The following is a 14,460-nucleotide window of genomic DNA, read 5'->3' on the forward strand; positions in this document are numbered from 1 at the left end:
CTATGATTTCACTCATATGGAATTTAAGAAACGAAGCAAATTAGAATAGGGGAAAAAGAGAGACAGAGAGACAGAGGCAAACCAAGAAACAGATTCTTAACTATTGAGAACAAGCTGATGGTTGCTAGAGGGGAGGTGAGTGGGGGAACGAGTGAAATAGGAGATGGGGACGAAGGAGGGCACTGGTTGTGACGAGCGCCAGGTGTTGTATGGAAGAGCTGAATGAGTATATTGTACACCTAAAACTAATATTACACTGTATGTCAATGAACTGGAATTTATTTTATTTATTTTTTAAAAGACTTCATTTATTTATTTGAGAGGGAGAGAGAGCACAAGCAGGGGGAGAGGCAGAGGGAGAAGCAGGCTCCCTGTTGAGCAGGGAACCCAATGGGAGGCTGGCTCGCAGGACCCCAGGATCATGACCTGAGCCGAAGCAGACCCTTAACTGACTGAGCCACTCAGGTGCCCCTGTTTTGTTTTATTTTTTAATTTTGAAGATTTATTATTTTGAGAGAGAAAGAAAGAGAGAGAGAGCTGGGAGAGGGGCAGAGGGAGAGGGAGAGGACCTCCAGCAGATCACCCCTTAAACATGGAGCCCCTCGAGGGTGCTCAATCCTGCGACCCTGAGATCACGACCCAACTGAAACCAGTAATCAGACTGCCAACCGACTGAGCCACCCAGGTGTCCAAACTAACTGGAATTTTTTTTTTTAAGATTTTATTTATTTGACACAGAGAGACATAGTGAGAGAGGGAACACAAGCAGGGGGAGTGGGAGAGGGGGAAGCAGGCTTCCGGCGGAGCAGGGAGCCCGATGAAGGGGGACCTTCAGGGATCATGGGATCATGACCTGAGCCGAAGGCAGACGCCGAACCACTGAGCCACCCAGGCGCCCCCTAACTGGAATTTTTTTTAAAAAACCTAAAAAAATGTGCCCACTGATCAATTTTTATGTCACTGAAATCGTTACACTGGCCTAAGGTCTGGACAACAAGTTCGTATGTGCCTCTTGTGATGATGCAATAGAAAACCGAGGAAGCATTCTTGCCACAAAATATAACCTGAAACTATTTAATATTTGAGATTCATTTTCCAAATTATAGGGAACACAGGGTTTAGAGAAGCTAGTGAAATGACACCATAAGGAAACAAAGTCAGAACGTGGGCGTTCTACTGGACAACATGTCTGATCTGGTCTTTTCAAAGAGTCTCTATCATGAAAAAAAATTCAGGGCGTAGGGGAACTGTTACGGAATGAAGCGTTTTGCTTACTGAGTTTTCAAAAATTGAACACACCCATGTATCTAGCAGCTAGATCAGGAAACAGAACATTGCTGGCACCCTACGAGTTGCTGCCCTCTTCCATTTATAAATTTCTTTTCTTTCTAAGATTTATTTATTTGTTTGAGAGAGGGGAGGGGCAGTGGGAGAGGGAGAGAAACCCTCAAGCAGACTCCCTGCTGAGCTCAGGCCCGCCATGGGGAGCAATCCCAGGACCCTGAGATCATGACCTGAGCCAAAATCAAGAGCCGGCTGCTTAACCGACTGAGCCACCCAGGTGGCCCCCATTTATAAATTTCTAATGTTGAATCACCTTACTTTGCTGGGACAATCGGAACTTAGTCACGGCGTACTGTCTTCTTCTATGTACTGTTGGAGTTGGTTTGAGAATACCTTGTCTAGCATTTTCCCTCTATGTTCATGAGTATGATAGGCCTGATATTTTCTTCTTTTTGTACTTTTTCTGTTATTCCTATTTCAACTTAAAGGTTATATTAACCTCAGAATGAGTTGGCTGGGGGATATTCCCTCTCTACTCTATGGATGAATTTGTATGTTTTTGAGATGATCTGTCTTGAAATTTCTGCGGAACTCTGAAAAAACTGTGCGGAACAGGAGACATCCCAGGGCAGAACTACAGTGCCAGTCCGACCAGGACCCCGACTGCAATGCCAATGAGGGACCCCACAGGGAGGCCTGTGGTGCTTCTTTCATCTGAAATAAAAAGAAAAAGGGAGGGGAATGAGTCCCAAGTCAAATCTGGGGAAGCCAAGACAGGCCGTGGGGGAAGGGCCTGGTTAGGGAGGAAGGAAAGGCCACTGGGTCTGGGTGATGTGTGTGTTGTCACCACAGTGTCCCCACCCCCTTGACCGCTGCACCATTTCTGTTCCTCACAGTGAAACCCTGGATTTGCTTTAATCCTCAAGTTGTGCCCCCACCCCAGGGCCAGTGCTGGCATCCTGTTTCATTTCCTCTCACATTATGCCTCTTCCCCTGTGTCTTCTGTTCCATCATCATTGATGGTCTTAGAGGGAAGCCCTTAGAAGTCCACTCAACACCGATTAAAGAGAATAACATTAGCTGACTGCTTTTGAGGTCGGCCCTGTGCCAAGCACGTGGGAAATACTTTATGTTTATCTCATCTGCTGCTTCCCGGCCCATGAGGGACCCGGGTGTCACCCCACTGTGCAAAATGAGCATCTGAGTGTGTAAAGGGCTTCAGTAAATCAGTGAGGGTCAGAGAACTGGAACGTGATCAGACAACACTTAATCTCAAATCCCCGAGATATTACAGCTACTTACAAAAATGTTAATAACAAAACAATAGCTGCTAAGTTTGATTGAGGCCAAATCTGTAAATGACGCTGTCTCAATTTCATCACATGAACTCATTTTAACAACCTTCACAACAGCCCGAAGATCCAGCTGTTCTTTCCAGTTTTAGAGATGAGGAAACTAAGGTTCAGGTGGTTGAACATCTTGTCCGAGGTCCAACATTAGAACCAAGATGCTAACAAGATTCGTCTAATTCTGGGGAATTTTATCCACATTGCCCTAGAGGCTCTGAAGGCAGCTCCCACCTCCTCCAGGCCTGCATCCGTTTCACACCCCTGCCAGTAGAATACACAGGGAGGAGGAGGGAGAGGTTGAGGGTCACTCACAGCTCACATCCAGCCTGATGGGGTCACTTTTGCTGGAACTGACCCAGCTGGAGACCTCACACTGGTAAGTCCCGGCATCCTCCCTCCTGACAGGGTCTATGGTGAGGGTCCTGTTGTCCTGGGACAGCTTCATCCTTTCTGTGAGCTTTAGACTCTGGCCATTGAAGAACCAGTGGATGGAGACCCCAGCGTTTTTTGTGGAGCAGGTCAGGACCACAGAGTCCTTATCTTCTGTGACTGTGGTGTTGCTGGCATGGAGAGAGGGCTTGGATATTGGCTCTGTGGGGAAACACAGCATGTCACTAAATGAGAATGGGCCTGGGGCCCAGGGCTACGCACCTTCCTTTGAGATCTTGGACACTTCAAGGGCCCCGGCGAGCTCTGTAAAGGTGCCCCAGAGGATGGCCCTGCTGTCTGCAGAAGGACGAGTGTCTTTGTTCAGGTGACGATCTGTAAGGAGAAGGCTGTACCTCCCCCTCTGACCCTCGGTCATGTGTCTGCTCTGCCTGGACATCACTGTAGTATCAGCACCTGGAACCTCTTAGCCCACGTGGCCAGCAACCTCATTATCATGAGGAATTTTTTCCCATGGACTTCGGTGGGATTTTCTTGAAATTTGTGACTTTAAAAATCAGGCCTCATTCCTTATATACATTGCCAGGTATGTTGGGGGGAGAAGACTCACAACCCTTCTATCTCTGTGTCCAGGGCAGCTTCATGTAAAGTAGGGAAGGCATTTGCACTGTTTTATTTACTAGGGAATGAAAGCCGCTTGCCCTGTCTTCATTACCTCAGGAGTCAAAGAGTTTTCAATCTACAGGATTTCTCTACAGATCTGTGGATTGACTCTCATGGTGAAAAGCTTCTGTCGAGTGGTGGTTACTATATACAGAATACTGGCACCCTTGCAAATAGAAGGAAACTACTGAACATAATAAAAGCCTTACATGAAACGCCCAGAGCTAACATCACACACCATGATGAAACACTGAAAGCCGTTCCTCTAAGATCAGGCAGAAGATAAACATCCCACTTTCAACACAGGACAGAAGTCCAGGCACAAATACTTAGGAGGAAAAAAAACCACAATGTGATCAAATTGGAAAAAAAAAAAGTACAGTTATGTCTGTTTGCACATGACATGAAATTTTATATACAAACCCCTAGAGATTCCACTAAAAACTGTTGAACTAATAAACAACTTCAACAAATTTGCAGGATACAAAATCAACATACAGAAATCACTGTGTTGCTAACACTAACAATGAAAAACACAAGAAAGAAATAGGAAAACCATTTTATTTGCAATAACATTAAAAAGAATCAAATACTTAGGATTTAACATAATTAGTGAGTCAATAGACAGTATATGGAAATCTATAAAACATTGCTAAAAGAAATTACAGAGGACGTAGATAAATGGAAAGACATTCCATGTTCATGGTGATGAAACTTAGTCTTGTTAAGATGACAGTGTTATCCAAAGAGATCCACAAATTCAGTATAATTCTTACCAAGTTCCTTTTTTTAAGATTTCATTTTTAAGTACTCTCGACACCCAACATGGGGCTCAAACCTAAAACCCCAAGATCAGGAGTCGTATGCTCCACCAGCTGAGCCAGCCAGGTACCTCCATCTCAAATACTTAAGGAACTGCTTTGCAGAAATAGGAATTTCCAACAATTCACACAGAAATTCAGGGGCCTCAAATAGCCAAACTTATTCTGGAAAAGAACAAAGTTGGAGGACTCCTACTTCCTGACTGCTGAGTTACAGTAACTGATAATAATGAGGTCTGGTATAAAGACAGACATAGAAACCAATGGAATAGAATAGGCATCCCGGAAACAAACCCTGTCACATGTGGTCCAATGACTTTCAAGAAGGCTGTCAGGACCATTCAATGGAGAAAAATATCTATTCAACCAATGGTGTTGGGAACACTGGATATCCATGCAAAGGAATGAAGTTGGACCCGATCTTACATCATGTACAAAAATTAACTTAAATAGGTCAAACATCTAAACATTAGAGTCAAATAGTAAAAGTCTAAAAACAAACATAATGCAAAAACTTATTGAAACTGGATTTCCCAGGGGCGCCTGGGTGGCTCAGTCGTGAAGCGTCTGCCTTCGGCTCAGGTCATGATCCCGGGGTCCTGGGATCGAGCCCCACATCGGGCTCCCTGCTCTGCGGGAAGCCTGCTTCTCCCTCTCCCACTCCCCCTGCTTGTGTCCCCTCTCTTGCTCTTTCTCTCTCAAACAAATAAATCAAATATTTTTAAAAAACTGGATTTCCCAATGATTTCTTACACCCAAAGCAAAGACAGTAAAAGAAAAAAATAGATGAATTGTATTACATCAAAATGGAAAACTTCTGTGCATCAAAAGACAGAATCCGGAGAGTGGTAGCAGTAGCTATGGAATGAATAGGATATAGGAGTGAAATGTACAGCACAGGAAGTATAATCAATGGTATTTTAATGGGGCTGCAGGGGTCAGATGGGAGCTACATTGTGTTGAATAGAGCCTAACATAGAGCGTTGTCCAATCACTATGTTGTACACCTGAAACTATATCACATTGTGTGTCAACTAAAGTTCACTAACAAAGAAATGTGAGAGCAACCCATGGGTTGGAAGGAAACATTTGCAAACCATATCTGTAAGAGGTTAATATCCGGATTATATAAAGGACTTCTGCAATTCAAGAACAACAAAAAGCAACTTGAGCCAGAGGCTCCTTCTTCCCCATTTGCAAAGCCCCATTTTATGCATGGGGCTTTCTGGAGCTGAGAAGCTCACACCCCACATTCCAGGCCGGACCCAAGGTCTGCCATGAAAAAAATCAGAGAGCAAGAAAAGGAAGCATCTGCAGACATGTAATGGGAGAGTTCAAGGACAGATTTCAGATTTGTTTGTGACATAAGCAAATGCCAATAACTTCAAGGCTCTTTTCTGAAAGCCAGACAGACCTTCATCACAGCGATCCATGCAGATGCTCCAGGGATCCACTTACCAGAGACTGTGATAGTCTTGACTGTGGTCTTATTGAGGCGAGTGCCAGAGTTATAGGCGAGGCAGGTATAAGATCCACCATCATTCGCAGTGATGTTGGGGATAAAGAGCTTCTGTGTGAACGGCTGGGGTTTCCCATTGATAAACCAAGAATACTGTGCAGGCGGGTTAGAGGCTGCGTGGCAGGAGAGACTGAGGTTGGCCCCTGAACGGTGATAGGAGTCTGAGGGGGAAATGGTGGGGGCATCTGGGCCATCTGGAGCAAACAGAATAAAGCCACAGGTGATGTAATCTGAGTGTAACCGAAGTTCCTGGTGTGTATTAGGGCCACAGTGTCCCACTGGGCCCCAACCTCATTTTAAAAAGTTCCAGTAGAATCCCCCTTGTTCACTGAGCCTGGGTCTGAGACATTCACCTGATTCCCGTCATAGGCTGCTGACCCTCCCAGGTAGGAGCAGCCCATCTCCTCCTAGTCTTGGCTTAGGCTGGGCCTGCCCAGGTTTGCCTGGGACAAGAAGCAATGGCCAGCCTGGGGGTCCAGCTGAGAGTCATGGACTCGGACCCCAGAAGGATGGATGGGCCTGGCCCCCGGCATGTGGATTTGGGCTGACAGCCCGGGCCAGGTAGGAAGGGAAGTTACTCACAGAGAACATTCAGGGTGAATGGGTCACTATGACCGGCACTCCCTGGGTTCCGAATTTCACACTCATAGGGTCCTGTGTCATTCCTTGTGACATGGCGTATAGTGAGAGTCCTGTTGTCCAGGGAGAGCTCTAACCTGGTGCTGGCCGGGAGGCTCTTATTGTTTACTGACCACAGGTAGCTTGCGCTCTGAGTCTGAGGTCCACACGTTAATACAACAGAATCCACATTCTCCACAGGGTCGGAGTTGTTGCTTGTGATGTTGGGTTTGGGTAACCCTGCTGTGCAGACAACAGAGAGAACATTGCCCTGGGTGGTACCTGTGATTCCTCCACAGGCATCTTGAATCAGAGTTGGCATCTCTCACCTCTCAGCCAACCTGCGGCCTTCAAAGATTAGGCAGGTGTGTGTAGCTCAGGACAAACACATGAGGATCTGAGCGCTAGGAGAAAGTAAAGCCCCTGCTCTGTGTGCTTACAACACAGGCTGTCTCCAGGGTCAATTACAGAGCAGCATTTGATCCTGGAGGACACAGGACAGAGTCAGAGACAGCCCCAGGCCTCTCCTGGCTCGGCACTGACCTGCCAGCCCAGCCTGGGGATGGGGGTCTGAGCAGAAATGACACCTGGGGACAGCAGGAACAAGCCCGGAGGTCAGTCCAGTACTCAGGTCCCAGGGCCTGGATGGCAGCTCTGCCCAGCTGTTTGATAATGAGTGACATGAAGTAGTGACCCCATCCATGGCAGAGCCGAGTCAGATGACCAAGCCGAGAGCGAGGGGATGAGCAGGAAGCAGGGGTGGTGAGGGAATGAATGATGCATCATCTCTTCAGAGAGGCGTCCTGGGTGCAGGATCCTAGGAGGTCTGGCCACCAGGCTCCCTGCCCTCCAGCGGGAGAGACACCCACACCTTTGACTCCTTCCCTCCTAAGCAAGAGCAACCGAGTTTGTTAACATGTGGACACTGGGCTGGTTTCAGGGGCAGAGTCGGGAGGAGAAGGCAAGTCCTTTCCCTGACACCCCAGTGGGAGTGACAGCAACACAGCAGGAAACAATCAGATCTCAAGTCCAGCACAGGGAGGTGAAGATCGGCCACCTGAGGGTCGGCCGGATCATTCTGCCTCTGATTGCTGATGCAGGTCATATGGTTCTAGAGTAAACACGGAGTGAGCCTCCAGTTGCCGTCACTGCCCAGACCAGCATCCCTCCCTCTGCTGGAGGAGAGGACAGGGCTGTGTCTGCACACAGAGCCTGGGTAACTCTGATCTCCTGCTCACCAGTCTGGGCTCAGTCTCAAGAGCCACATCTGGGGAGGTGAGTCTCGGGTGAAGGACGAGGCTCTGCCCTCCCCAGATGTGGCTCTTGAGACTGAGCCCTGGCTGGTGACCAGCTCAGGCAGCTGGGAAATCATTGCTCCCAGGCAGCTCTGCCCAGGAGCCCTAACCCTTCCTGGCACAGACCCCCAGGGTCACTAGAGTTAGGAGCCCCAACACAGGGGTCTGAGCAGGGGCTTTCTGGGCTGAGCTCTGGTCACGATCCCAGAAGCCCCTCAGGCCTGGTCCTGACTGGGCCCAGCAGGGTCTTTCTCAGATGATCCCAGAGTCTGGATTCTGGGAAAAGAATTCTGATCTTAGGAAGTTTGTCTTCACTGTGTGTGTCCCACACTAAATTCTTGAACCCCACACAGGACATAATGCCGAGGGGGATGGAGGCCAAGTCTTGGCCTGTGCATCCTGTGTGTGTGAAGTAGAATTCACCCCACCCAACACCAGAGGTGAGAGAGGAATTACTCACGGAATACGCGCAGCTGTCCTGTTACTTGTTCAACTTGAACATTTCTCTTCACGGTTTGTAGGGTGTAGTACCCTGTGTCATTCAGGGTGACATTCTGGAACAGCAGGGATCCGTTGGGGTATATTGTCTCTCTGCCGCTGTGTGCGGGCCCTGGGATAATTACTTGTGTATCTACTACATATGATACAATTTGACGCCTGGGCGCTATACTTTTCCCTTTGAACCAGCTAAGACCTACAAGATCCCCAGGCAGACTGTTGACTCGCAGAAGAACATCCTTCCCTTCGGCAACATTGGGCGGCACCGATTCCACAGTGACTTGGGCAGTGGTGGGCGGGTTCCAGAAGGTTAAGAGTGAGACTAGGAGGGAAGGGAGGAGACAGATCAGTATCTGGACCTATGTGTTGGAGGGAAAGCTGGGGCCCTGGAGACAGAGCAGGTCCTAATCCCCCAGCCTCGGGGTGTGTGTCTGAGAGTGTGTGTGTGTGTGTGTGTGTGTGTGTGTGTGTGTGTGTGTGTGTCTCCTGCTGGTCAAGGTCAGCGGCATGATCACACTACTTCAGCGCCTCTGAACTTACTTCCTCCGTTTCGAACACTGTTCCTCACATGTCTGTCGCTCACTCCCTCCCTGCCCTCGGATACCTGCTCCCACTCAGGGGGTCCTGGGGAGAGGCCTGCCCTCCCCACCTCCTCTAGACCCTGTCTTCATGTTCTGACCTTTCCCTGCTCTGTTCCCTTCCTGGTGCTTGTCAGTACCTGACATCACGTTCTAGACGTCTCTGCGTGTCTGTCTTCCTCCTCATAGAAGTGAGCTCGGGGAGGGCAGGGACTCCTCTGATCTGTGCTGTACCCCAGGGGTGGGGACGGCTGCAAATACCCGGGGCTGAATGAATGTGGCCCCAGGGCTCTCCAAGTGTGGCATTTGTCTGTCATGATCTCAGGTTGGTGGGAAGGGGCAGCGATTAGGGTCCCTGGTTGTTGTTATCAGTTTCAGAATTCAGTCCTCAGTGATGAGTAACTTGGGAAACGGCCCTTGGCTCTCCACTTCCAGATCATGAGATTTTCCCGTTGCTGAGCCGGCTCCCCGGTCCTGCCCTGCTCCCCTGTCTCCTCTCAGAGCCCTGTCCTCCCCGGGAGACCCCAGCCAGCCTCTCTCTCCCATCCTCCCGCCCCCTCGCAGGGGATCATCCCTCTCACCTGCCAGCAGGAGCTCCTGCCAGGGGACGCGTCCTCGTCGGGGAGGGGCCGAGGGGGGCTCCATGGTGCCTGCTGCCCGGCCCGTCCCTCCCTCTGGGGGAAGAGCTTCTGCTCCAGAAACGCTCAGGAGCACTGCGGTCCTGTCCGGTCAGCTCTACGGTCCTTCCTCCCTCTGAGCTGCGCGGCCTCTGGGGGCAGGAGCGCTGGGCGGGGTCACGTGGGCCGGGGGCGGGGTCTCTCCAGGGCCCCTCCCTCCTGACTCCCTTGTCCCCTTCCTCCCCTTTCATTTCTGTCCACATTGCGGCTCCCTGGGAACTGCTGAGGCCTCTCCGTCTTCAGATGCGATTTCCCAGCATATGCGAGAGCGCGCACACGCCCTTGTTTGGACAAACACAAGCCTGTGGCGTTGGGGTCCAGTCACCCCCACAGCTCGGGGTAAGGGGCAGGGTCAGCGTCCCCACGGCCCTCTCTCCCTCCCTGTGTGGCTTTCCCTTCAGAGCAGGAGTCTGGGGGCTGCTTCAGGAACTCTTGTCACAGGGATGTCACCCCCACTGTGCGCTGGAATCACCTGTGGAGCTTTATCAAGACTGTGGATGCCCAGGGGACACCCAGAAATGCTGGGTCAGCAGATGCCCAGCCAGGCTGAGAGCCCATGATGTGGGGGTGGGGCCGCCTCTCCCTCTCCTGAGCCCACGGAGGGTCTGCAGAGGCTGTGAAAATGCAGATTCTGACTCAGCAGGTGTGGTGTGGACCCCAGAGTGTGCCTCTAACAAGCTCCCAGGTGATGCTGATCGTCCTGGCCCCGGAGAGCACACTCTGAATAGCCAGACTGAGGGGGACCCTTCCCTTAGAGGATGGCCCTTCTCCCTACTCCAAGTTGGCCTCCGCTGTGTCCTGGCCTTGAGTCTGTGGGCACCACACACAGAGCCCCAGGTCCCCAAATCCAGGGGATTATTTCCGTTTGTAACAGAGAATCCCAGCTGGGCACCAGTCTCCCCGGGGTTCTCACAGGTCTGGGGAGGTTGGACTGACTCCTGGCAGCAAGATCCCAGAGATGACTCTGGAGGTGAGAAAGGGGCAGGCCGGGTGATGACTGGTGAGGGACCCACGGCCCAACCCTGGGTGTCCCCAGTCTGGCCTCTGCTTCCAGGGACAGAGACCCAGGACCGGGTGTCTCAGGAGCTCAGTTCCCAGGTGGGAAGGGGATTTCCTGTGTCCTGGGAAGAGAGAAGGTGGTGGGAGTTCCGGTGGCTGAGGCTCCCAGGAAGGTTCTGAGGAGACCCTCCCTCAGCGTGTGTTGGCTGAACTGTGGCGCAGAGACTGTCCATGTGCCCCTGAGCGTCCTAGGCAGCCTGTGTGCTCTGCCTGGGGGACTTTCCTGTGGTCACTCTGCCTCCCCCATGGGTGGTGCCAGATAATGAGTGGGGGCTGCACAGGGACCCCTGACAGATCAGGGAGCTCCTACGCCTCTAGAAGGAGAGGACAGGAACGTGGGAGGGACCCAGAAGTGTCTTTTGGAGAAAGGGATGGAAAACAGTCTCCTCCTCCACCTCCTCAGCCAAAGCCAGCTTCAGGGTTTAATGGCCTCTGTGTCGTCTGCATGTCCCTATGTTGCCCCCAGGAGGCGATGCTGGGGGCTGCAGCAGGGATGCTGACCAGGCTCCCAAGGATATGCCTCAGTCCTGGGCCGAGGTGAGGGACCGGTCAGCCCGGGTCCTGGTCCCTGTGGGTCCTAGACTGCCTGACTCCATCCCAGGGCAGGGTGAGTCCAGAGAGAGGACAGGCAGTGTCCAGAAGATTCCTGATCCTGTCAGGAGAATTGTCCACCCAGAGGGAGGTGCTCACTCAGCAGGAGCTCTCTGTCCTTGAGATTTCAAGGAATGACTTTGTAGGGGTCCCTTGAGACTTTGGGGAAGAGGCACCGGCCTGAGAGGCTGGGCACCACAATGCCCTGTCTCCCCATCACAGCACTGTGGGGGGATTGCATCCAAGTCATCTGTGTCCCTGTGTCTGCTCTGCTCTGGTCTCCTTACAGGAACCAGGAGCTGGGGCGGCTCCACCCGGAGGGCAGCTGAGGGATCCCAGGGCTGCCTCTGTGAAAAGGGAGGAGACCCTCAGCTTCGGGGAAACAAAGGCAACTCCTGGGTTCTCCTGTGCCGTCTACCCAGGAAGCTCCGCTCATTCCCCATGACTCCTTGGGCTGTTGAGAAACCTTCAGGGAGACATAGCAGGTGTCCCCACAGACCAGGGGCCCGCAGGAAGAGGAGTCACCCCCTGATGTCTTTGGAGGGCAGGGTAGGGCTGTGAACTCCCCTGGTCGTAACTGCAGCTGGGCTGGTGATCCAGAATCTGTGGCAGGTCAGATCTCTGAGAGCAGAGGAAGGACACAGCTGCCCACCCAGGCCCTCCGGGGAGAGCAGTCAGTCACAGACAGAGATGGGAGTGTCCGTGTTCTGGGAATGAATGGGGGTCTGACCTCTAACTGGAGGAGGTCCCTGTCGTCCCTCCTGAATCAGGAGGGAGAAAGACCCGACAGCCTTACCGGCACGTTCTGGCCCCTCCCATGCTGATGCCAGTGGCCTAGGTCTGCGGGAAAGAGGCTCCGACCCCAGGTGAAAGGGAGTGACATGCTTCCATTGTGTGGTTTCCCTCATGCATTTAACGAGTATTTACTGGGCATCTGTGATGTGTCAGGCCCTGGGCTGGGTCCTGGGAGCTCCATCGAGAACAGAACAGATGGGGTTGCTGGATTCGTGGGATTTACCTTGTTATAGGGCCACGGGCAGTCAGAAAATCATGGCACTGAGGAGTCAATTTTAATACAGAGAAGGGCCAGGAAGGGAAAGTGTCTGGTGCGTCTGGACCATGTCAGGGGGTCTTAGCTGACGGTGGGTCCCATGGAGCACTCCTGAGAAAGTGACCTTTTGGCTGAGGCTGGAAGTGTGTGTGAGTGGACCTTTGTCCCTTGAAGGACAGAGGTGTGGAGGGATGACCTGCCCACAGAGGTACCAGTCTCAGCGGGCAGATGCCTGGCTGGCTGGAGGGGCTGATGGAGTCCAGCGTGGGGCACCTGGAGAGCCAAAGGACTGTGACTGAGTGAGGCTGGGGAGGGTCAGACCCTGCTGGGCTGTGGGAGCACTGAGGAAGGCTCCAGGCTGCGGAGCAACTCTGCCGCCTTTGGTTGACTAGAAGGGAAATGTGGAAGAAAAAGTCCTGCTATGCAATTTTGTATTTTAAAAAATTTGTACTTTAAGTAATATTTCATATATGTATATATAATTTTTAACAACTTTTTTGAGTTATACATGTCATATAAGAAACTCAACAGGGGTGCCTGTGTGGCTCAGTTGGTAAGAGTCTCCCTTTGGTTCAGATCATGATATAGTGGTCCTGGGATGGAGCCCTGTGGTGGTCCCTTGCTCAGCACGTAGTCTGCTTCTCCCTCTCCCTCTGCCCTACTTGTGTTCTCTCTCTCTCTAAAAATAAGTCAATAAATCTTTAAAAAATACTATTGGGGACTGGAGCCGGCTAGGCTTGCGAGCTCCGCTGAGGAGCGTTCATTCCTGGTCCCTGGCCCCTCAGCCGCATGGTGTGCGTGGCGACGTTGAAGCAGCCCATGGAGCTCGAGGCGGCGCTGCTGAGCCCTGGTTCCCCGAAGCGGCGGCGCTGCGCCCCTCTGCCCGACCCCACTCCGGGCCTCAGGCCCCGGACGCCGAGCCGCCGCCGCTTCTCCAGACACAGACCCCACCGCCCACTCTGCAGCAGCCAGCCCCGCCCGGCAGCGAGTGGCGCCTTCCAACACGAGAACAAATTTTTCAGAACATAAAACAAGAATATAGTCCTTATCAGAGGTGGAGACATTTAGAAGTTGTTCTTAATCAGAGTGAAGCTTGTACTTCGGAAAGTCAGCCTCATTCCTCAGCACTCACAGCACCTAGTTCTCCAGGTTCCTCCTGGATGAAGAAGGACCAGCCCACCTTTACCCTCCCACAAGTTGGAATAATAGGTGAGCGTCTCTTCAAAGACTATGAAGATAAAATTCGGGAGGAGTATGAGCAAATTCTCAATACCAAACTAGCAGAACGATATGAATCTTTTGTGAAATTCACACATGATCGGATTATGTGATGGTATGGGACAAGGCCAACAAGCTATGTCCCGAAGCTTTCTTGCACATCTGGGTACCAGGTTTGACCTCAAGAGATGGCTGCTGTATACTTTTAGCAACTGGTTTGATATCACATTTCACCTCCAACTTTGCATCCTGAGAACATGTAAACTTTTCTGCAGGTCCATTTTATGCAACTTGAAAGACCTTAAAACTTTCTGGTTGCCACAAGCATATCTTTCTTTTCTGCTCAGCCAATAAACAGCTGTGCCCTACTGTGATAGATTTTCCAAACAAAAATACCTGGAGCAGCAGTTTAGCAAAATATGCCCTCAGTGGCACTCAACAAATGGAGTTTCCCCAAGCACAGTTCTGTAAGAAGTGTGTGTGTGAGAGTGTGTGTATATGTGTGTGTGTGTATTTTAAGTTATTATTTGTATTGTGCAAATTTTTTTGATCTTGGGGATTCTGGCTGTGAATTTGATGCACGACAATTATGGTTAAAAACATTTGCTTGGTCTACAGAAGATCGTTAATGTTTTGTGACCGTGTAAGTTGTAACGATGGATTGTTTTATGTTGTAGGTATTATTGTTAAATACAGGGACTGTTCCCAGGCACAGAATATGAATAATAAGTTAGGATGGACATTAGGTGTGATTATGATGACATAACAAAGGTCTGTGGTCCTAGGTCTACAAATGCGTGGTGAGGAATTAGGACAAACTGGAGACGGGCCATTTGACACATGGACTCTGCC

General features: G+C 50.9%; 1 protein-coding gene and 1 pseudogene across 1 annotated transcript; one reads left to right on the forward strand and one right to left on the reverse strand.

Moving 5' to 3' along the window:
- Positions 1–811: 811 nt before the first annotated feature.
- Positions 812–9,761, reverse strand: LOC113936558 (carcinoembryonic antigen-related cell adhesion molecule 1-like). The gene is made up of 6 exons (XM_027619914.2): positions 9,594–9,761; positions 8,397–8,756; positions 6,606–6,884; positions 5,963–6,217; positions 2,946–3,224; positions 812–1,998 (listed from the first exon to the last, which is right to left on the reverse strand). The coding sequence occupies exons 1-6, from the start codon at positions 9,655–9,657 to the stop codon at positions 1,919–1,921; spliced, it is 1,317 nt and encodes a 438-aa protein (XP_027475715.2). The 5' UTR covers positions 9,658–9,761; the 3' UTR covers positions 812–1,918.
- Positions 9,762–13,179: 3,418 nt separating this feature from the next.
- Positions 13,180–13,744, forward strand: LOC113936614 (annotated as a pseudogene).
- Positions 13,745–14,460: the final 716 nt, after the last annotated feature.

The sequence above is a fragment of the Zalophus californianus genome, chromosome 17 (genome assembly GCF_009762305.2).
Source record: "Zalophus californianus isolate mZalCal1 chromosome 17, mZalCal1.pri.v2, whole genome shotgun sequence".
Classification (NCBI taxonomy): domain Eukaryota; kingdom Metazoa; phylum Chordata; class Mammalia; order Carnivora; family Otariidae; genus Zalophus; species Zalophus californianus.

What these genes read in the sequence shown, in the direction of transcription:
- LOC113936558 (XM_027619914.2), bottom strand. Translation starts at nt 9,657, where the DNA reads ATGGAGCCCCCCTCGGCCCCTCCCCGACGAGGACGCGTCCCCTGGCAG. An exon ending in GCAGGAGCTCCTGCTGGCAG is followed by an intron (nt 8,757 to 9,593) that starts GTGAGAGGGATG and finishes CTTCCCTCCTAG; the next exon opens with TCTCACTCTTAACCTTCTGG. An exon ending in AGGACAGCTGCGCGTATTCC is followed by an intron (nt 6,885 to 8,396) that starts GTGAGTAATTCC and finishes TTGTCTGCACAG; the next exon opens with CAGGGTTACCCAAACCCAAC.